Genomic DNA, 23,310 nt, shown 5'->3' with positions numbered 1-23,310 from the left:
TAAGCACTTGTATTTAACTGCAGCTATTGTACATTGTGGCTATGTGTCAGTTCATTTGAAAATTCTGAGATTTAATTTGGAAAGACAGGGGCATAAACGTTGACAATATACCTTGTTGTGCACAAACGTCGTTGATGACCTCAAACCAACAATTTTAAAAGGAATGCCAGAAAAATACTTTCTTCCTGTTCTGAGATTTGTGCACAACCTGACTGAGTGGTGCTGTGGAGTAGAAGCCCTTGTCCTTCAAGAATGTCTTTTTGCGACTGTGATACCAGCTGTGGCCTGTAATGCAACAGTCACAGGTTTTTGATGCTGATACCCGTTTCAAACTCAAACCCATTTACTGCAATGTGCACATTTTCAACCATGCTGGTAATTCTCAGAGGATGCCAGTCCAGCATTAATGCCCAAATCATCAGTCTGTGGGCACTGAATTTGCCGGAGTCTAACAGAAGTTACAATCAGGCATTGTCTTCTAGATTCTAAGGTAGATTCAACCATGCAACAACATCAGATCGTCAGTTTGGAAAATTCTTACTGGATACACTGGTGAAGATTGAACACTAAACTTGGCATCAGCTTCGCCCTGTTTTAATGCTGCAAGCGAATTTGTAGGGTTTGTTGCTGACTGATGCTTTGGAAAGACATTCTTGAGAATTTGAACCAAAAATAAATCAGTCCGATGATAGATGCATTGCAAGCTGTTGAAAGGTGTTTTGTTGTTGTCATATTGTAAAATGACAACCGATAACCAATATCCAAACTCTGCAGTCTATCTTTCCTCTGCAGAATCGCGCAAACATCAGAACTCCGGGGTCGTAAGGAATTCATGTTTTGAATTGTCAGCGGGTCTTTCCTTTTTCGCGCGATTATGACCGGACCCTGGATATAGTTCTCCACCCGGTTTTTCTTTGACACTCCGTGCTGGCAGGATGCTCTTTGTGGCGGAATTGGCTGGAAAGGATCACCAGAACCAGGAAACAGAAACAACGTGCTGGAGAAACTCAGCAGCTCTCGCAGCATTTGTGGAGACAGAAAGCAAAGTCTGAAGAACGGTCACTGGACTCTGTTTCTCTTTCTCCACTGAGGCTGCCAGACCTGCTGAGTTTCTGCAGCACTTTCTGCTTTTGCTTCAAATCTTCAGCGTCCGCAGTTCTTTGTGTTAGTTTAGACCAGAACCCAAGAACCTGTGTATTTGAGAATACGATCCCAACCACCTTACCATGACAACACCCGAAATTATGCCTCGTAGAGGTTTTCTGGTTGAGAGATTTTGACGGGTAGATTGAGAAAAACTTCTCTCTGACGTGTGGGCCAGGAGCCAAAGACGACAGTTTTAAAATCGTCAACTTGGGTCCGAGATTTTCTTTCTACCCGGAGTTTCAGGGATTGGACAGTTTGAACTGAACCGTTAGGGGAAGCCGATTCCGTCAATTATTTTCAAAGTGATTTGGATATTTACTTACGGATAAAGAACTTACAGGGTTACCGATAAAAGGCGAGCACACCACTTCTGTGATCTTCCAGCAAGCCATGGGCTAAACGACCTCCCCTTGTTCTCCAATGTTTCGAACTCTAGATTTACACAATGAGGTTCCAGTCAGTATGAATCTGCTTCTGCGTTGAATACTAAAGCTCTCGAGTGTAATGTGTATATATATGTATATCAAAGATGGTCCGGAGTCTTAAATAAATTACCGTGTGCCTGATAACAACTCTCTCCTTTTCACCGTGGCATGAAATAAGATGGTCTTTCCAAATGTACACTTCGAACTAAGCAAAGCCACTTCACAGCGCACCACAGTTACTGTTTGAGCGCTCTCCATATAGGACCCAAAACGCTGGTATCCGATTCCATACTGACCGTGCTCTTTCGAGGCATACTTTCATGGCAGATTGTTTGACATTGCCCTTCCGCTCGGGATATCTGAAATTCAGTGCTCGGCGGGTCGAAACGGTGCACTCCCGTTCCCATTTCTGATGTTTAGAAGTCGTTTGGAGAACCCTGCAACAGTACAGTTAAAATCTGGCTCTGTTAAAAAAATACAAATGTGAACAGACTCGGATTTAAAACAACGTCCCGTTTAATAAGATTTTCCATGATTACACGGCTCGGAGTACGAAATGTCACTGCATACTTATTGAGTGTCAAAGCAACTTCTAACGCCACGAAATCGCTTCCATTTAAATTATTTTTAAAAATGAAGTGTGTAAGACTGTTTGTGTCTTTACCCCGCATTGAACACACTATTCAATATTCTAAATAGATTACTGACTTAAACTGACTGAAGTGATTTACAGTGAGTTCTGGCGTTATAACTTGGACTGGAACAAATGAAATGTGGTTTTAAATCAAAATTGTAGGTCTGTAAGGTTTATGACATGTCGGCAGCAATTTTACAAAGGGTATAGACATTGAGCCAGGCGTGAAAAATCTACCTTCCCTGAGAGAAAGGAAGGATTTCCAGCGGCCAATAGAATGCCTAAGGGAGAAAAAGCATTCGTCCTTGAACCTGCCTGAAAAAGCGAGAGCGAGCCGAAATGCCAAAGTGTACCTCACTCCAATTGTACAAGGGGTTCCCCGTGAGAACTGACAGGACTTCGCGCTCCCCTTGATCTAGTTCCAGATTTTACACCGAATCAAGCGCAATCATTTCATTTTGAAGCATTTCCTTTCAACAGCAGACCATTTATTTCGTTAATTCAAAATAACATCAGTCGTGAAGAGACATTCATACAGTCACATGCCCATTCATTTGCAAAACTTTAGTTTGAAATAAACTTCTCACTGTCCGGGCACCGACTATGCGGCCTGAAACCGGCGGACTAGACTGTGTAGACAGATCTTTTCTGTTCTCGGCAAAGGATCTTTTTAAAAGCCATTCGGAAATCCTGGTTGAATATGGTGTAAATAACCGGGTTAAGGGAACTATTGCAATAGCCGATCCAGAAGAAGAATTTGAAGATGGCAGGTGGCACAGAGCATGTGGCTGGGCAGATGGCAGTCAGACTGTAGGAGAAGAAAAACGGGAACCAGCAGAGAACAAAAACACCAATGACGACAGATAAAACAAAAGTGAAGCGTTTCTCTCTGTTCTGGGTGGCTTTCCTCCTGATTGTACTTGGCGTCCAAGGCTTCTCTCGCCCCACAGAGTGCTCTCCTTCCCTTTTGGAAGTCGAGTAGCTCTCATCCTGATGGAGCAGTTTGGTGGAACCGAGCTGACCATCGCTTTTATGCGCCTTCTGTTCACTGCAACGTCCTCCGTGACCCGAGGACGGAGCTTTGTCCGCTACCTTGGGTTTGGTCTCCCTCTCCGGCCAATTGGGACGGAAGGATGCGCCTTGCTTTGGCTGTCTGCTGCCGGGAGGCTGCCTTGTTCTCTGTTTGGCCACCTGGTAGATCCTTATGTAAACCAGAATCATGATGACACAGGGAGCGAAGAAAGAGCCGATACACGAAGACAAGATGTACCACTTCTCGTCATTCAGACTACACACGGGGATCTCGTTTTCGCCAAGGTTTTTGTTCATGGAGATGAGAGGCGGAAAGGAAATAACTGCAGCAATGAGCCAGACTGTCAGAATCACACAGCGGATTCTCCTCGGTGTTCGCTTGGAATTGTACTGGATGGCTTGGGTAACTGACCAGTATCTGTCTAGGCTTATCGCACAGAGGTGGACAATCGAGGAAGTGCAGAACAAGACATCTAACGCCAGATAAACTTCGCACCAAATCTTCTTGAAGTACCAGTAACCCATCAGTTCGTTGGCCAAAGAAAAGGGCATGACCAGCGTGGCCACCAAGATATCCGCGGCAGCCAGGGAGACCAGGAAGAGATTCTGGGGGGCTTGCAACGATCTGCTGGTCAGGACAGCAATGATGACCAGTATATTCCCAATGATTGTGAACACGATGATAAAGCTGATGGCAGTGGCGATAGCCGCGGTACTTCGAGGCGAGTAAGGGAGGGGAAGCAGGCGTCCTCCCCACACGTTTTGCTGGCTCGTGTTGCAGACGAAGCTGGCATTGCCACGAAACACTGGACACTCCACCGATCCCATCGCCCTTCGTGTAACCTCTGGTAGTTGGCGTTCGCCTAGAGCAGTAGTACGAAGCTTAAATGGAAACGGTCGCATTTTATCTGAAACACGGTCATATCGAAAAGTATATTCCTTGCTCAACTTTCTACTGGAATGTGTATTCTGATTACATGATGCAGGAATTAATTCGGCAAAGCTATATTTTTCAGAGGGCACTCCAAAGGGATCACCACCTGACTGCAATCTGCAACTGTTTCTGTTCGAATGGCCCTGAATCTTGTAGTGATCTGCAGTGTGCTTTGGCTGGTTACAAGGTCCCACCGGCTTTTGTTCTATTTGGTGTTCTCTCTCATTCTGCTCGCCGACACCCGCTACAAGCTGCACTTAAAAGGAAGCATCGCACCACGAGCAGCTCCGAAGACACGTAAAAGATCACGTTACTTCGTTGGCACCTCCCCACAGTCAGTCGCTGCCGGCATCTGCTCCACGCCTTCCAACAAGCATCACTAGGCGTCATCAACTGTTATCATCTTTTCTGAGTCCAACAACGACCGACGGACAACTTGGTGGTCAGGGGGGTGGGGGAGCTGGTGACACGCGACTATATACATCAGATAAAATCAGAAACATTGGATTCTTCTCAAAGAACATTTGTTGTCCATTTTGGCGTTTGACTGCTTAGATAATGGATGGGCCGAAAAAGCAATAACATGTTGCCTGTATTATCGACATCGAGTATCCTGACAACGTGTATACAAGAAATTAACGGAGGTTATTTCTGGTGAGCATTGGGCGATCTGGAAGAACCGTGGTTGTAATTATAGTTGAACGAGTTCATTTTAATGAAGGAACTACCTTGCATCATGATTTATAATGATTAAAAGACAAGTTTGACCAAACCTTTCAGTCGTAAGTGTGATTCAGGTTTTCAGGAAAGTCTTAACAGACCTCCACTAATTGTCACCAAACGGTTTTTAAATAAAATGTTAGTTACCATATCACTTTGTGGATCAAGTCCTGCTTGTACAGAAACCTGAAAGCCTTTAAGTACTTGATTCTACATCAGTCAGTAATTGACGCACCCTCCTCTTTTCTTATGGTTGACATTCAACTTGTAAGTGCTTTGCCTATTCAATGCGATCAGCGCAACCATTTAACATGTACAAATCCTGAACCAAATTCGTGGCGTCACTCTATTAAGGTCACATCTGATCATTTTCTTTAGCTGATGAATTTTATATCCATACCTACCTATGCAAAGTGGGATTTGTAAAAATTATTTAACAGAATGTGAGGTTGTTGACTGGGGCAGATTTGTTGCCAATCCCAAAATGCCCAAGAGAATGTCATGGTAAGCTTCCTTCTTGAACTGCTGCAGTCCCTGTGCTGCTGGTACTTCAACAATGCTGTGAGGAAGAAACTTCTCAGATTTTGAGCCAGCGATAGTGAAGGAATGGCATCAGGATGTGTGCGGCTTGGAAGTGAACTGGCACTTGTGCATCAGTTGCCCTTGTGCCCTGTCCTAGATGGTGCAAAGGAGCCTCAGTGAATTTGTGTAGTGTATTTTGAAAAGTTGGGGTGGAGGGACTGAATGTTGAAAATGGTCAATGAGTTCCAAACAAGGAGACTGCTTTGCTCTGGATGGTGTAGAGTTTCTTGAGTTTTTGGAGCCTCATTTGTCCAGAGAAGTGGACAGTATTTCATCACACTCCTGACTTGTATGATGGTGGAAAGGTTTTGTGGAGGATAGTTGCTTTTCAGTAGCAGTTGTTGCTGGGTCTGTTGCTGCAGTAGATCTCTCTCTGCTACACTATCTCAGAATTCTCTTGATGTTTATCCTCCTGGGCTGCTGGTGTTGCACGGGAAATAATCTGTTTTCTGATTTTGCCTTTTGCCAAGTATGTATTTATGGTATGTTACTGTATTGGAGCAGTTATTGTTTAGTAGCGAACTAATGTATCATTCTGTTAAGTTTTTCCAATAGAGTTACAGCTAAGCCAATTCTTTTCTTTATTCATTCTTTTGTTGTATTTTAACTGGAATGTGTGAATAAATTGTGTTTTGCTTAACTGCGAGTAGTTTGACCAATCGGATTGCACATGGAATGCAACACCTTATGTTTATCTTTAAAATAAGAAAAAGTTAGGGTCTAGATGATCTTCTTAATATATTTTGAAGGGATTTGGTCTGGTCCATAACAGATGTCAATGACCCCCTTTCATCACTTTGCTGAGGAGTGAGAGTTAACTGACAGCATGGTAATTGGTGAAGTCGGATTTGTCTTACTTTTTGTGGAAAGGACATGCTTGGGCGGTTTTCCACATGTCCAGGGGGATGCCAGTGTAGCAGCTGCATTGGAACAACTTGGCTACGGCCATGGCCAGTTCTGGAGCACAAGTCTTCAGTACTGCTGCTGGAAGTTGTCAGAGTCCATGGCCTTTCCAGCATTCAGTACCTTCAGCTATTTCTTGTGATCTGATGGAGTGAATCAAATTAGCTAAAGATTGGCATCTGTGGTACTGGGAGCTCTGGAGGAAGCTGAGATGGATCATCCATTCCATACTTCTCGATGAAGATAGTCTCAAATGCTTCAGCTTTGTCTGTTGCATTGATGTACTTGACTTTCCTTTCATGGGAATGGTTTATTTATGAAGTCATCTCATCCTGTTTGTTGATTAAAAACCGAAAAAACTGAGAATGCTGTAAATCAGAGACAAAAGTAGAAATTGCTGGAAAAGCTCAGCAGGTCCCCAACATCTGTGGAGAAAAATCAGAGTTAACATTTTGGGTCGAGTGGTCCTTCCTCAGAACTGGGGAAGGGTCACTTGATTCAAAGCGTTAACTCTGACTTCTCTCCACTGATGCTGCCAGACCTGCTGAGCTTTCCCAGCAATTCTCTTTTTGTCTCTGTTTGTTTAATAATTGCTCACCAATATTCACATTGGATGTGGTAGGATTGCAGAGCTTTGATTTGATCCCTAGATTATGGAATTACTAAACTGTATCCATTGCACAGTGCTTCACTATTTAAAATGCATGTAGTTCTGTCTTGTAGTTTCACCTCAGTTGATCTCTTTTGCACTCTTTGTTCAGCCAGGGTTGATCCCCTGACATGATGGTATTTGCAGAACACAGGAAATGCAATTGCTGTCGTATAGATCCACTGAATAGCATCAGTTGCAAGGCCCCTTTGATCCCTTGTAATTTTTTAGGGCTGAATGTAGCCAAACTGACTCATCTCTGGGGCTGATTTCAGTCCTGGCAAAGCCAGTGTAAAGTTAGATGCTTTTTACTTCAGTACCCTTCAGTCTAAAGACCCATCCCAACCCAGCCTTCTCTTCCAGCTCCACACGCCAACTCACAAGGTTCAACAACTACCTCCCCACTTTTGCAGGTGTCTACAGTCCTGCTGTTATAGATTTCCACTTTCCCCTGCAACCTCACAGCTCTGGAACCATGGTACTGTTGTAAGTTATGATTTGGAGATTATGACTATGTTGATGTTTAGGACCCTTCTTCTTTTTCTGAAGAAGGATCCCGACCTGAAACATCAACTTTCCTGCGCCTCTGATGCTGCCTGGCCTGCTGCACTCCTCAAGCTCCACACTGTGTTATCATTGGAGCTGAAATGTAGTCTTCAGTTTGCAGCAAACTTGCCTATCAATACTGTGGATTGCATAATGATCCCAGCTGATGTTATCACTGGACAACTCAGATCCCAGACTGAAAACTGGCTTGATGCATCATGTTGGTCTTTTCCTTTGGTTTTAATGAGGTGGAAACCTCATGAAACATGAGCACACAATGTTACAGATTTGGTTTTAACAACAAAGCAAGTTTATTGTGCAAAGGAAACAAAGATAAAATAGAATAAAGCAAACTATGTACATTGACTGCAAAGTTACAAATTTTGAATACATAAACAACAATCCCATTATTCCCAACAGCACTCATTTAAAGTGCTCAAACGGAGAGAAATTCTTTCTCTGTCACACTTAGGGTTTGACCTAACTGTGGTATCGATCCCTGAGTCTTGAAAATGTGATTGCTTCTTTCATGAACCTTCATAAAACTGACGTTACACTTTATCAGCTTCAAATTATTCTTTCAGGGTTCTACCTAAAAACTTCTCGTCTGGAGCATTCAAATTAAACTGCTGATACCTAGGGAACCCATTTCTTAATAAATTCTAAACCATCTCCTTTATCGTGAGTAACAGTTCATACGTTGAATTTTAGCAAGACTTCTGCAAATTGGCCAACCCAAAAAGGCTTTCTTCAAGCTATGGGTGTTTTCCTAATCATAACAAAAAATGCTAACCTTCAAACCTAAATGCTGAATGCACAATTTATTTTGTTTCCTGGTGAAAATCTCTCCCAGTATTGTGTTGTAAAGTGCAGGATTCATATACATAATATTTAATGTTATTTGTTGTCAGTTTGGTCTTTTGTTTTTTGAGTTAGTAAGCAATGGGGTGTCTGTCTGTCTTAAGTAACTATTTAACTTGAAAGTATTTCTGTATCATGGTGATTTATTTTAAAAACATCTTCTGAAAACTGTTTTTGGAGTGAGTAAGTTTTGTGCATTGCTAATGGAATTTTGTTCATTTCGATTGTTTTGCGATGCTGCATGGTAAATAATGGGGCCTCAAAGGTTTGTTAGAGTTCTGGAAATTGCTGTTTGTAAGCTGAAGGAAAACACCCAAAGCTGAGACAGAGAGAGAGAGAGATAAATGGTTTTAGTTTCACTTTTGACATTGGCTCGCAGACCTGTGAAATCCTTAGAAAAGAATGGCAATGCAGACCAGTGTTCCTGAGAAGGGAAGGGTATACAGTGTTACCTTAGATTGAGGAGTTAGTGTTAGTCCCAGACTCAAACCAGAAGTTTTGGAATTAAACACTGAAGAGGTTATGTGAAGTTGAGTACATTGAAGCTCAGGTATGTGAAGGCTCCAACAAGAAGCTATATGCAGTTTTAGCCTTTAAGTTGAAGGGTGGTCAGTGCCTTGATGTTGGCCTCGTTGAGGACGCTGGTGTTGGTGCGTCTGTCTTCCCAGTGCATTCACAGGATCTTGCGCAGGCAGCATTAGTGTACTGCTCCAGTGCCTTGAGGTGCCTGCTGTGGACAATCCATGTCTTCGAGCCATATAGGAGGGCAGGACCACCACAGCTCTGTAAATCATGATCTTGGTGTCGGATCTGATGTTGTTGTTCTCGAACACCCTCTTCCTCAGGCGGACGAAGGTTGCACTAGCACACTGGAGGCAGTGTTGGATCTCCTTATCAGTAGCTGCCTTGACCAACAGGATACTCCCGAGGTATTGGAAGTGGTCAACATTCTCTAAGGCCTCCCACTGGACCTTGATGAGCGAGGGTTCGCTCCATAATGTCAGGCCAGGTTGGTGGAGAACCTTCATCTTGCGGATGTTCAGAGTGAGACACATGCTCTCATATGCCCATAAAGGTGCTGATGATGGTGTGGAGTACATCCTCTCAGCATCATCTGCATACTGCCGCTCAATGACACTGGTTGGGATGACTTTGGTTTTGGCTCGAAGGTGGTGGAGGTTGAATAATTTCTTGCTGGCTCTGTAAGTTAGCTCCACTCCAGCAGGGAGCATGTTGGCAGTGAGGTGAAGCATTGATTAGCTGCGATGGGCTGGGTATATTGTCCGCATGACCGATATGAGACTCCCTCCAAGCTCTACTCCCAGCTTCGAAACAGCAGGCAGGCCTCAGGTGGACAGAGGAAACGCTTCAGTGATACCTTCAAGATCTCACTAGAGAAGTGTGGCATTCCCACAGGCACCTGGGATTCACTGGCCCACGACCATCCAAAGTGGAGGAGGAGCCTGGTCAGGGAAGGCATTGAGCACCCCAAAACTTGCCATCGGGAAAAAGTGGAAGCCAGACAAAAACAGCGAAAGGAGCATACCACCGCACAAACACCCCACCCATTCCTCCCTGCGAGAACCTTCTGCCCCAAGTGTAACAGAGCCTGCGGTAGCCACATCGGTCAGTACAGCCACCTACAGACTCACCCTGAGAGGGGAACAGAGTGATCCTCACCTGCATCGAATCACCAATGAACGAAAAATGAAATTGAAATCACAAGTGACTGAACTGACCAAGGTGTTAGATAGATGGACTCAGGTGTGAGCATGATATGAGTCATGTTTGGATATTATACAAATGCTTTTGTTTCTTTTCGATTTATAAAGGATGTTTTGTGCTTAATGAGAATGTGTGTTTAAATCATTTAATTTGTGTTATCAGTGCAATGATTGTAATGAGGTCAGCTAGATGGATCTCCAAGAATCTGAGTTCCCTGTTTGCGGCAGTTAATCTGATCCAGTCAGGGAGCCCTGGCTGACAGAGACAAAAGAGGCTTGTCAGAGATTCTGACACTCCGAGAGCTGACTCAGAATGAGGTAGTACTAAAGTCAAGGACTGTTCATAAAGGGTGACTTGGAGAAAGGCTACCGGCCTCTGTGGAGTTATTTCACCCCCTGATTAATCTTTCAGTTCCTTGGTAATGAAGAATCTATCTACCTCTGAAAAAAAATGGAAAGAATCTCTATTTACTTTAGAGGAAGGGAATCCCAAAGACTCACCATCCTCTGAAAGGAAAAATGTTTCCTCATCTGTGAGTTAAATGGATGCCCCCTGATTTTTAAACTATGACATCGAATTCTAGATTCTCCCACAAGAGGAAACATCCTTTCATGATGTGCCAAGTCCCCTTAGGATCTTCTATGTTTCAATAAAATCTCTCTGACTTTTCTAAACTCAGAGTATACAGGCCTAGCCTGTGCAGCCCTTCCTTTTAAGGCAATCTATTCATTCTAGTTATTAGTCCTGTAAACATTCTCTGAATGCTTCCAGCACATTAACATCCTTTAAGTATGGCGATGTATATACAAGTGAATCTACACAGTACGTCAGACATGTCTTGTCAATGCCCTGTGTAACGGAAGCACAACCTCCCTCTTGCATTTAATTCCCTTTACAATAAACCATAACATTATATTAGTTTTCCTGATTACTTGCTGTACCTGCATATAACCCTGTGCAATTCATGGATTAGGACATCCAAATCTCCCTGCATCTCAGAGCTCTGCACTCTCTCACAATTTATATCATACACCTTTTTTTATATTCTTGCTGCCAAAAGGGACAATTGCACACATTCTTACATTTTGTTCCATTTGCCAGATCTTTGCCCACTCACTTGGGCTATCTGTATCCCTTGTGGGCTGCTTATGTTTTCTTCACAACCTATCCTACCTGTCTTTCTTATCAGCATATTTAGTTACTGTATATTTGGTCCCTTCATCTAAATCATTGCACTATATATAAAATAGTTGAGGCCTCAGCACTGACTCCTCTGGCACACACTTTGTGACATCCTGCCATCCTGAAAAAGACCCACTTTTCCCTACTGTCTGTTTCCTGTTCGCCTGCCAACCTTCCATCCATGCCCATTTGTTACCACAAACACCATGAACTTTTATTTTCCTCAATAACCTTGATTTGGTGCCTTACCAAATGCCTTCCGAAATCTAAATACAATGCATTCACTGGTTTTCCTTTATCTGTAGCATAATTTATTCATTCAAAGAACTCATTTAAATAAGTTAAACATAATTTTCCTTTGGCAAATCGTGCTGGCTGTGCCTGATTGTCTTGAACTTATACAAATGGCCTGTTCTAACATTTTCTCAAAGGATACAAGAGCAAGCAAGTTATGGTCACCACACTGTAATATAGTCACCACTACGGTCACCAGACAATAGCACATGATTGCTGAAAAGAGGGTGCAGAGGAGATTCATTCAGATGGTGGCTGAGCTAGAGCAATTCAGCTGTGAAGAGAGACTATATACAGGCATTTTTATTTTCTTGGAACAGAGATTACTGAGGGGGAGGCATCTGATTGAAGTGCACAAAGTTCTCAGAGGCATTGGAGATAGTAGGGTCTAGATCTTGAAGAAGGGTCTAGGCCTGAAACGTCAGCTTTCCTGCTGCTTGGCCTGCTGTGTTCATCCAGCTCCGCACCTTGTTTTCTTTTTCTCAGAGGCATTGATAGGATAGAGAAGGAGAAACATTTCCCCTCAGTAGAGGGCTCCCTAACCAGGGTAACAGTCTGAAAGTATGGAGCAGGAGGTTTAGAAGGGAATGATTTTAGCCCAGAGGGTTGCAGATATCTGGAATTCACTGCTTGAAACGGTGGTAGAGTTGCATTTGGGCAAATGGCTTGTTTTGTTCTGTGAATTCAGTGTAATCATGTTTGATGGAAAATACTTCCTCTGTGTTGCAGAATTCCAGTCAGAGCAATGTGACATGAATGTTCTACATGCAACAGAAGTCAAAATTTTGGAGGAAATTGTTTTGTTTCCTTTGAATTTTGAGAGTTTGAGGTAAAAGAAGGGGAAGTGAGGACAAAAATATGGCCTATGTCTTTGTTTCATTGAAAACAATTGACCTTTATTTCCTGTGGGCATTACCTCAATATCTTATTAGGTGCAGAAAGACATATACAGAATTTGTCAACTCGTCATCATTTAAGACAATGGCAAGTTGCTCTTTTTTTGGTTTTTGATCACCTTATTCTTAGTCTTTACAACTGAAAGTGTGATAAACATCTGTGCCGTATAATAGGTAGCTGCAATAATTCCAGTGTTATACAAGGGAAAGCAGTACATGCTCACAGCATAAGTGAAATCAGATACTATAAAAAGCATTCCTCCAATTGTGGCAAATAATTTGATGCAAGACCAGTGCTGATTGAAGAGTGTGCCAGCACTAGCACGCCAGGCCATAGTTCCAATTAATGTGATGTAGATGTAGGCTGCCCATTGGAAGGGCTTTTGATCCCAGAGACATCTGTTGAGGAACAGCATATATATGGTGCCAACAGCCACAAGGAAAAAGCCTGCTAACAGGTTTAAAGGTTTTGTGCCAAACATCCAGATGTAGAAAACGTGTGCGAGCCCAAACATAGATTCTCCTGAAACAAAAAAAAATCTTCCTAGACACTCAATCATTCCATTCTCATCATCTTCTTCATATAGATGCTTTCACATACCATCTTTCTCTAATACTCCTACTATTTATCTGTGACTGCTAAAGCTTACCTAAAACTTTGCATTTTCCATTTATTTTTGATTTTTTTACCCCTTTCCTGAAGCAGATTTTTTTCTGAAGTGTCTCTGCTACATGGCAAGATTGCTATTCTTCACCTAAAGAGGAACAGTAAATACTATCACAGGGGAGTCTGATGAAGTCCTTGTTTGAATTTTTTTTCATGTAACTTATTTTTCCTAATCAACCTGTTCAGAGATGTTATTATACACCTCTGGAGTAGGTGGGACTTGAACCCAGGCCTCCAGGTCCTCTGCATCGCAAGAGGGCCCTTCCAGTTGACATCCACATGAATTAGAATTTCCACCTGCCTCATCTGGATGGCAATGTGGATTGGGAAAACTCACACAATTTTCTCTGTTTGAACTGCTGGACACTGAGACCATTTCATGCAACCCAACACTTTCTTGACCAAAATAAACCATCTTAACAAAGACTAGCAATCAAACCTCAAGCCTTCTACTTTGTAAAACTTAGTGCTAAGCTAGCTGATGTCTTTATGTCATACAGTCATCGAGGTCTGCAGCACAGAAAAACAAGCACCTAAGTATTCCAATCCTATTTGCCAGCATTAGGTCCATAGTGTTGTCTGCCTTGGCTTTGCAAGGGCATACCAAAATATTGTTCAGATGCCTCTACCACCCTTATAATCAGTGATTTTCAGATACCCACCACCCTTAATTGAAAAAATGTCTCCTCACATCTGCTCCAAACCTTTATCTTAAATCTATGCACCGGTCATTGATCCCTCCACTAAGGGGAAAGCTTCCTTCCTGTCTACCCTTTCTATTGCCCGTCATAATTTTATACATCTTAATCATGTCGCCCACAGTCTCCTTAGCTCCAAAGAAAACGATTCCAGCCTATCCAGTCTCTCTTCAAATCTCAAGTTCTCCAGCCCAGGCAACATCCTGGTAAGTCTACTCTGAACCCTCTGCAGTGCAGTCACATCTGTTAAATAATGTGGATTCTAGAACTGCACTCATTACTTTAGCTGTGGCCTAACCAACGTTTTGTACAGATCCAACATGACCTCCTTCATCTTAAACACTCTGTCTCAGCTGATAAAGGCTAATAATACCTTATGACTTATTAACTATTTTATCCACATGTCCTGAAATCATAAGGGATCAGTGGACATACACACCAAGGTCTCTCTGATTCTCAGTGCTTCTTAAGGTCCTACTATTTATCTTGCACTCTCTTGCCTTATTCGTCCTGCCCATGTGGTCACTTCACACATATCCAGATTGAATACAATTTCCTACTGGTCAGCCCTTCCCATAACATAGTTCACAGGGGCATAATAATTTTGACATTTAGCCAGTGAAAAGATTGAGGAGCTTAGCTAATTATCTCCCATTGGGCAAATGAGCACTAAGTCACTCTGATTACAAATACTACCTGACTCATTTCTCGCATTTTCTGCAAATATTAGAAATGTGAGGATGGGTGACCAAATGAATAGAGATAAGTACCAGGGAGCCATTTCAAACATGAAGTTTAGGGTGGATACTCCACAGATTGGTACGCAGACAGCTGAAGGCATGGCACATAGTCATGGGCCAGTGAAAATTAAGAATGCAGAAGATGCCAAAACTGGAACATTGCAGAAATTTGGAAGAGTTGTAGAACTAGAGAAAGCTCCACAGTTTGGGAAGAGACAGGCCATTTACATTAAGATAAAAAGAGTGAGCAATGGTGATGGCTGACTAGGATTTGGTGTGAGTATAAATACAGTCAGCAGAGTTCTGAGGGAGCTCAAGTCTTTGCAAGTTGTTAGGCTGGAGGCCAACCAGGAAAGCAGTGGAATAATCAATCTAAAGATAACAGTAACATGGATAAGGATTTAAGACATAGACAGCCTGAGGCATATGTGGAGGCACAAAATGATACTGAGGTGGAAATAAGAGATCTTCATGAAGGAGAAGGCATGGCATCAGAATTTCATTGTAGGTTCAAATATGACACTAAACATATGACAAGAGTCTATCAATCTCAGATTGTCATCAGGGAGTAGAGTAAAGTTGGTAGTTAGGACATAGAGTTTTTGGCAGTGACTGAGAGCAGTAGCTTCTTTCTTTGCAATATTTAAATCCACAATCCATTCTGTGGAATGATTTTTTTCTTTCTGGCATAATTTTAAATTCTAAAATTACAATCTTTTGCTCGCTTCCATCATTTTAAATTTTAGGTCAAATTCAGTAGCACCTCAGTTGTTTCCCTGTGGGTACAATCAATCACATCTACTCAGTCTCAAATCATAAATTTTTGAAGCAGTATCATGGAAGTCCGATGGAAACAAGATCTTTCTCTCCACCTCTCCACTCCGTGCCTATCCCTCCAAGCCTATTATATCTCTCCCAAGAGTATCACTGAAATATGTCAGGAATAATGTTTAACATTTACATAATTTCTATAAACTGCAAACCTTTAATCTATTTTCCAAAACTTACCATGCAAGTGATATAGCTGTGGAGAAGTGGTCCGGAAGATATCGCCTGCCGCTGAAAATAGGAGGCCTGCAAGGAGCTTTTGAGCTTTGTTGTGTGTGTACATGTTTATTTCATGAGTCAAAATGTATGTACACAGAAACAAAATGGGCAAGCATTTGAAGAAGGCCTTCACCCACAGGGGACAAGAAGACTGCGGTGCCAACACAAAGTAAATACAGACACTCAGCAGGAAGGGTACAAATCTGCACAGCTCCTTCAGAAAGAAAACAAATAAGAGCTTATTAGACTCAGAAAAGAATGCAGCATTATTCCTCAAGTGGCTTCTGATACTTTGCTACAAGTGAATCAAATTGTGTAACTCGTGAGTGGTATTTCATTTTTGGCGATTCTGCAAAAGAACCACAGAGCATTGTTCATGGTTCTGTTCTTATTCAAAAAATGTTTAGATTCCTGATCCTTCCAGCTATCTCCCTGTTTTACAAAGTGCAGATTCGTCCGACCAGGGTACAGTTCCACGTGTACCAGCAACTCTCCAACATCCTAACTAAGTGGCAATTTCTTGATATACATCACTGTAATCCAGCTCCAGTTTACAGCCACACCTTATCCTGTTCACCTTCTACGTTTTTAAATTTTCGATCAGGAGTTTTTGAGACCAATTGAAGACTGCAAACTGACACCCCGAGACCAAGATTAAATTTGGTCCTTTGCTAGCTGTGTGGGCTCACTGCTACAGAAAACTATTTTGTCCATCATACCGGAGCTCATTGTTTTAAAACTCTACGAATAGCTGTGTTTCATTGAACCAATAGGTTTTGCTGATGTATTTTGCCACATTGTGGTAGAACACAGTCATGCACTAAAATATCTCCTGTGGAAGGTCAAACAAACAAAACTTTACCCTTGGAAGGAAGTAATGTGGTTTTCCAGCAGAATTAGAGGCTCGGTAATGTTCAGGAACCCCTGAATGGTGGTCACAGAATCGGTCTCATTTACAGACAGGCAAAGACCCATGAGTACACCTAGGCTGTCCCACATCGCTGCCATGTGTTGTGCCTCACAATAATGTACAGTTAGCAATCCACTCAAAAGGTACGTAATCTCCGAGAAGGAGAATAAATAATATTTTAGAAAAACCCACGTCAATTTGCAAGGAAAAAAATTGGGACTTTTCTTTCACACTCCTTCAGGTGAGCAAAACCTGTCCAGGATACCGGTCTGACCACAATCACTCAGCACGAACTTTTTACGCATGGCGATTCCCACCCAAGCCACAAACAGGTGAAGGGATAAACTCAGCAAATTCGCTCCTGTAGTAGATGAGATGAACACTTGTCTCAATATTCCTAGCTTTGGGAAAAATGAGCCAGGATTCTTGTTGTTGATTGCCATGCAGCGCGTACGCCTTCACAGAGCAGAATTATATTTGAAATGATTGTTAAGAATAATCGGAGTCCAGGCACTGACGCCCTGTCTCGATTGACGAGGAGATTGTTATGTTTGTAGAATATAAAAGAATACATTCCTTCAGAATGAGGGTGGAAAGACGCCAAAAAAAGCGAAGCCATTCCGACAGGAGGCAGAAAAGCTCTTATTTGTCCTGACAGTGACGTTACATGGGTGGAACCGACATCCCGCAGACACATGTTAAATAAATTCCTTACTTGAAATGCGACTGTTTTCCATTTCATAGCCATTGTTGTTTGATCGCTCCCAACCGGATCAGTCACTCACAACATGGCAAAGGGACACCACAAACTTCAGCATGTCCACCCTCCAATTAGTTTCTCATCGCTGCCTTCCGAAATGTTTGACCTAAGTCCCGGCCGGAAGCTGGACTTTATCAGAACTGACTTCTGTGCAAACCTGCCTACTGCTGAATGCAGACAAGCTTCTACTTGTGCGACAATCCATCCTCCTTTGGTGGGAGGACACAAAGAATCAAAAAAGGGATTGGTCTTTCCAAACTGGCAGCTTCCGCGAGGCTGAACAAGTTGTAAAAATTTCGGAGGACTGCAAATCTTATCAGCAACTCCAAGAAAGCAAAATGTAATTTGCAAAGGGCTAAGAGTTCAAATTTTGACATCAGCAAATTGATGTCCAGTGTTGAGATGCCAGTTGTTAAGCCCATATTTCTGAGAAATAATTCGTGAATTGTGTGAATAGGACACAAGAAACAGTAAAATCCTCCAATGTGATTCCTGGTCTGTGCTAACTTCTTTTATCTTTGGCCAAGTGATAGTGTAAGTCGATAAAGAGTCATGGAGTCACACAGCATGGAAACAGACCCTTCATCCAACCTGTCGTGCTGACCAGGTTTCTCAAACTAAATTAGTCCCATTTGCTTGCGTTTGGTCCATATCCCTCTCAACATTTCCTATTCATGTACCTGTCCAAATGTCTTTTAAATGTTGTAACTGTACCGGCATCTACCACTTCTTCTGGCAGTTCATTCCACAAACCACCCTCTGTGTGAAAAAGTTGCCTCTCAGGTCCCTTTTAAAATTTTCTCCTCTCACCTTAAAATTATGCCTCCCTGTTTTGAATTCCCCTACCCTCGGGTAAAGACCTTTGCTGTTCACCTTATCTATGACCCTCATGATTTCATAAACCTTTATAAGGGACCCCTCAGCCTCCTACCTCCAATGAAAAATATCCCAGGCTATCCATCCTCCCCCTCTAACTCAAACCCTCCAGTCGTGGTAACATCCTTGCAATTCTTTTCTGCATCCTTTCCAGTTTAATAACATACTTCCTATATCAGGATGAACAGAACTGTACACAGAACTCCAAAAGTGGCCTCACCAATGTCCTGTACAACTGCAACAGGATGTCCCACTTAATATGCTTTACTGGCTTAATATACTTTGGTAATGTCTACAGCCTGTGATTTTTGTGAGCCTGCTCTTTACAATCAATTACTTTTGTACTTTAAGATGTGCAAAGCCAAAAATGAGCCGATAGAAGCCTTTGATCTGTATCATCGAATCTATATTTTCTGGCAGTATTTCTCAGTTTTGTTTGGATGTTGTCAATAGGCTCATCTGATTCCTGTCTCAGGCCTTAAAATTCATACTGATAAATCCAGTGTTTTGACTTTGTCTAAAAATATGTGCCAAACCTTTGAAAAATATTGACTGAGTTTCTGCTGTCACCTTCACTGTACTTTGAGCTATTGAAGAAATTTAACCTTTCCCTCCTGCCCACAAAGGCCGTTTCAGATTCCTTCATCTTCCATAATTCTTTAGAAAGGTCCTGAATGTCAGTCTTCACTTTTGTTCAAACTTCTCAAATGTATCTTGGACATCTCCTGCCCCAATTCATTAGAGATAGAATTCTGCCCTATAACATTGCTGTTACAGCCATTTTGTTTTCATACAATAATTTAGTTTTCCACATTTTCTGCTACAACTATAGATTTATTTTCAATCCAATTCAACACTAAATTCATGTAAAATATTTGATTTTTTATTAACATACAGCCCACTGCCACCACGTACATAATTCGCCTCAGTGCATCTGGCTGAGGGAGATGTGAATCAAGTCAATATCACCGAGTATCTCGGAGAGAAATCTGAACCAATTTTCTTTTTGTCGTCTTGCTGTTTTAATTTTGATCGGCTCGACAGGGCAGATCAAAAATTGCGTGGCATTCCGTGCAGTACTGTGCACAAATCGAAAGCGTTATTGATTGCAAGTGTGCTTGTTTGCGTTGTTTCCCGTTCTTTCCAGCTCAGTCTTTTAACGTTTGATTTCATACCCTCTTATGCACGTGAGGTGATCATTTTGAGAGTCTCACTTCACCAGTACTCTGCTTGGGCTTGCGAATACGATTTTTGGTTAAACGTCTTGCATGGTTGTGAGATGCAGGATCTGTTTGAGTGCACAAAATCCCTATCAAAAGTTTCTTTGAATCAAAAATTGCAAATAGCCATTGGCCGGGACAGTGTAACATAGCCGTATGTGTGTGTGTGGACAATAGAATCATTTAACAAAACGAGGCAAGGTAACATTTTTTAACCAATAAAACCCAACGCCATTTCCCAGAGGGTTTTAAGGTTTGACCCGATGGGTTAATACTTCTCCTGACTGGCTCCCAGAAGTCAGGGAACTTGTTCCATGCTCCATCAGAGGCCTGTCGATATGTTCCATTCAACCGTTGCACACATGGGGTGGATCCGGAATGGCAGGTTTACAAGGCAGAAGTCACTTTCCGGTTTTCGGCTCTTGGTCTCTGCACGGCGTCAGGTAAGATTATGGTGCTGCAATTGCTCTCCGCAGCTGACCGAGCACTTCCATGTGTAGTTGACCACGAACTGACCTTACCCTCCATCCCGCTGTGACAGCTAGAAGATGGAAGGCTTTGCCTTCAGGCCAGGGCAGTTGCGAATTGTCCGTGCTCATCCTGAGTCGGCACACCGACATCGAACACAGGAATGTCACCCTTTTGAACGTGCTCGGGTGCAGAACGGAATCAGGAAGTGACTGCAGTGCTGGACTTATTTGAACCGGGTTACACAGCCATAGAGTCATACAGCGCGGAACAGACCCTTCGGCCCAACTTATGCATGTCGATTAGGAATCCTAAACTTAACTGGCAGTTTATTGTCACGTCTACTTTCACATGGAAAATACAGTGAAGAGTTTTATTAGTTGCCCCACCACCAGTCCCATATGCCTGCGTTTGACCCATAATTCCTCTCAACCTTTCCTAATCGTGTACCTGTCCAAATGCCTTTTAAATGTTGGAATTGTACCCACCTCTGCCACTTCCTCTGGCAGCCCGTTCCATACACGCACCACCCTCTGCGTGAGAAAGTTGCCCCTTAGGTTCCTTTTAAATCTTTCCCCACTCACCTTAAATCAGTGCCCTCTCCCCCCACCCTGGGGAAAAAGACCTTGGGTTGGCATCGAGAGTAGGGAGGTCTTACTCCAACTATAAGAAGCTGATGAACCCACATCTGGAGTACTGTGGGCAGTTTTGGTCCCCTGATTGAAGGAAATATATGACCTGTTGGAGGCATTCAGAAGGCTCACTCAGTTGATCCCCAGGATGGAAGGATTGTCTTATGAGCAAACGCTAAACAGGTTGGGACTCTACTCACTGGTGTTTAAATGAGAGGTATTCTCATTCTCATTCAAACATATAGGATTCTTAAGGAACTTGACAGGGTAAATGCTGAGAGGATGTTTCCTCTCATGGGAGAGTCTCAGAACAGAGGGCATAGTCTCAAAATAAATAATTCAAGGCAGGGATGAGGAATTTCTGCTCTCAAGACATTTGGAAGTCCTTGGAATTCCTTGCCACAGAGAGTCCTTGTCTATATTTAAGACTGAGAAAGAAACATTTTTGGGGAATCAAAGATTCTGGAGAAAGGACAGCAAAGTGGACATGAGGAATGTCAGATCATCCATGATGTTATTGAATAGTGGATCAGGCAAGGGGCCGAACAGTCTCCTCCAGTTCTTCCTTCTTGTGGTCTTATGGTTATCCCAGGGAGGATCAGAAGTGCAGCACCGGAACAAGAACTGTCCAACTGTAGGTACCAGGCATCAGGTTGTTGCCAAGAAATCAACCAAAATAATACTACAACTTCATTGCAGATGGCTGCACTCGTTTCCATTTCCAAAAATGGCTGGTCTTGGACAGCTGGATTCTGGTTCACCCAGCTGTGTGATTTGGTTATATTTTGATGTCTTTCATTTTGGATTTTGAACTCGTGACATGTGGGTTAAGGATTAACTTGTAAGTAGTTGTAAAGCCATGCTACATTTCTTTGAAACACAGTACTATAAAAGAGAAAGACTGCCTGGAGGGTGATGTGGTTTGTTTTTCTTGGGACAGTTCAATTTTATCAGCGAAAAAATGTAAACAATGTAGAGCATTGGGCTTCAGTGAGATGGTTCTGCAAAGGAATTGCTTTTGACCAGGTGAAACACTCGTAGCTTGAGTTGGATTCTGCAGTCTTGACTGAAGGTGATGTGTAAACCAATTATCCCTAAAGAAGGGAGACAGTTTAGAAATAGATTACCTCTTTGCAATGTGTTTACTTTTAAAGTTCCAATCAAGGAGTGCTTGGCTAAAACCCTGAAGGGGCTATTTGAATATAACTAGTTGCATTATATGCCAATGGTTCCTAGCAATTCACTCATATTTAGAATTTGTTTGTTTGTCATAAATAACAGCTTTGTTAAGGACTGAAACCTCATTCGTACTTTCTGTCAACTTGGGTTTAGATTCAAGGTATAAAGATCCCTGGTCCAGTGGTGGGCCTTGGCAGGTTATGTGTGTCAACCCCATTTCACTCTTGAATTCTCTCTCTTGAGGGCTGTTGTGGTGCAGTGGTTGTTTCTCTTCCTCTGAGCCAGGAGGTCTGAGTTGAAGTGCTGCCTACTTTTTTTAAGTTCATTCACAGGATACAGACGTTGCTGGCCAGACCAGTATTTATTGCCCAGAGGGCAGCTGAGAGTCGACCACATTGCTGTGGGTCTGAAGTCACATTCAACCCTAGCTGGGTGAGGATGGCAGATTTCCTTCCATAAGGGGGATTAGTGAACAAGATGGGATTTTCCTCAACAATCAGAAATAGTTTCCTGGTTTCATCATTAGACTCTGCCATTGGTGGGATTTGAACATTGGATTTGACATCACATGGGTGTCTTGTTTCATATTCTCATGATAATACTATGAGGTCACAACTCCTCTAACTGCATAAGTGTGTCACAGTGTCTCTGAATGAGTTATTAAATAATATCTTTAAGTATTTTGTTGCCATGCGGCATACCTGACAAGTCAAACTGAACAGGTTGCTGATCATCTTTCTGGGGAGAGATTCTCTCAATAAAAAGCTGATTGCCCCACTCCCTCACTCTCCCTGAGACTTCCAAGCTGGGAAACATTCCCCCACCCTACTCTCTGCCCCCACCACCTCCCCCCCACTGCAAATGACTTACCTTTGTCCTGTGTTCTCTGCACCAGTCTGTGACTCCATTGCAGATTTTCTTCGGTATTGTGGGGGTCTGCCCTGGGATTCCAAAGGAGGGATGAGGTCCTTGAGCCCAGAGGCATGACATGGACTAATTTCTCTTTTAAAATTACTTGACTTTTTTATTATACTACCATGGAGAGTGGACTCAAGAATCTGTACTTAGTTTGTACCTATGACGACGCCATTAGTGGCAACTTGTTAACTTTTCATGTACTCAGGTTGCTGTTCAGCTTGGATTTTGCTCCTTACCCAATCTCCTCTATTAGTGGGTTCTTGGGGAGAAAGGATAAGGATCACTCTGTGTCTGGCTCAGTCTTGGGGTTCACGCGCTTTCCCATGCAGAAACACTCTCTTACCCTGTCCCAAATTTTCCCACTCATGCTCCAACTCTCTCTGTTCCACACTCCCAATCTTTCCACTTTTCTCAAACTCTCAATTCCTCCATCTCTCCGTTCTACCCACTCACTCTCTCCTTTGCCTAAACCCATACTGGCCCACTCTTACTCACCCAAGTTCCCACCCAAGCACAATCACTTTCCCTTCCACATTCACTGACTTACTCATTCTCTGACATTCTCCCACATCCTCCATGTCTCACTTATTCACTTTCACTACACTTTCCCAGTCCCAAGTGCACACACTCTCTCTCCCTGTCTCAAGGGGAGGCAATGGCCTAGTG

The 23,310-nt window shown here is 42.7% G+C and overlaps 3 protein-coding genes across 4 annotated transcripts in view; 1 reads left to right on the top strand and 2 right to left on the bottom strand.

Annotated features, from left to right (window-relative positions):
• The window catches only part of polm (polymerase (DNA directed), mu), a 225,292-nt gene that overhangs the window by 47,747 nt on the left and 154,235 nt on the right, over positions 1-23,310 (top strand). Inside the window, exon 1 of one of the 2 annotated variants that reach the window (XM_048618611.1) lies at positions 4,455-4,825. The exons of the other annotated variant lie outside the window; for it this stretch is intronic. The gene's annotated coding sequence lies outside the window, so the exon portion shown is untranslated. Of the gene's footprint in view, positions 1-4,454; positions 4,826-23,310 lie in introns of those variants that run through there. 2 annotated transcript variants of the gene reach the window in all.
• LOC109929369 (alpha-2B adrenergic receptor-like) lies at positions 2,677-4,422 on the bottom strand. Its single transcript, XM_020529041.2, has one exon. The coding sequence runs from the start codon at positions 4,138-4,140 to the stop codon at positions 2,830-2,832; it is 1,311 nt and encodes a 436-aa protein (XP_020384630.2). The 5' UTR covers positions 4,141-4,422; the 3' UTR covers positions 2,677-2,829.
• On the bottom strand, positions 9,802-17,554 carry LOC109929375 (lysoplasmalogenase-like protein TMEM86A). The gene is made up of 3 exons (XM_020529046.2): positions 17,307-17,554; positions 15,643-15,895; positions 9,802-13,052 (listed from the first exon to the last, which is right to left on the bottom strand). Exons 1-3 carry the CDS (start codon positions 17,337-17,339, stop codon positions 12,607-12,609), a joined length of 732 nt encoding a protein of 243 aa, XP_020384635.1. The 5' UTR covers positions 17,340-17,554; the 3' UTR covers positions 9,802-12,606.

Source organism: Rhincodon typus, chromosome 40 (genome assembly GCF_021869965.1).
Source record: "Rhincodon typus isolate 14 chromosome 40, sRhiTyp1.1, whole genome shotgun sequence".
NCBI lineage: Eukaryota > Metazoa > Chordata > Chondrichthyes > Orectolobiformes > Rhincodontidae > Rhincodon > Rhincodon typus.
The sequence above is the reverse complement of the archived record's forward strand: the minus strand, read 5'-3'. Positions and strand labels throughout refer to the sequence as shown.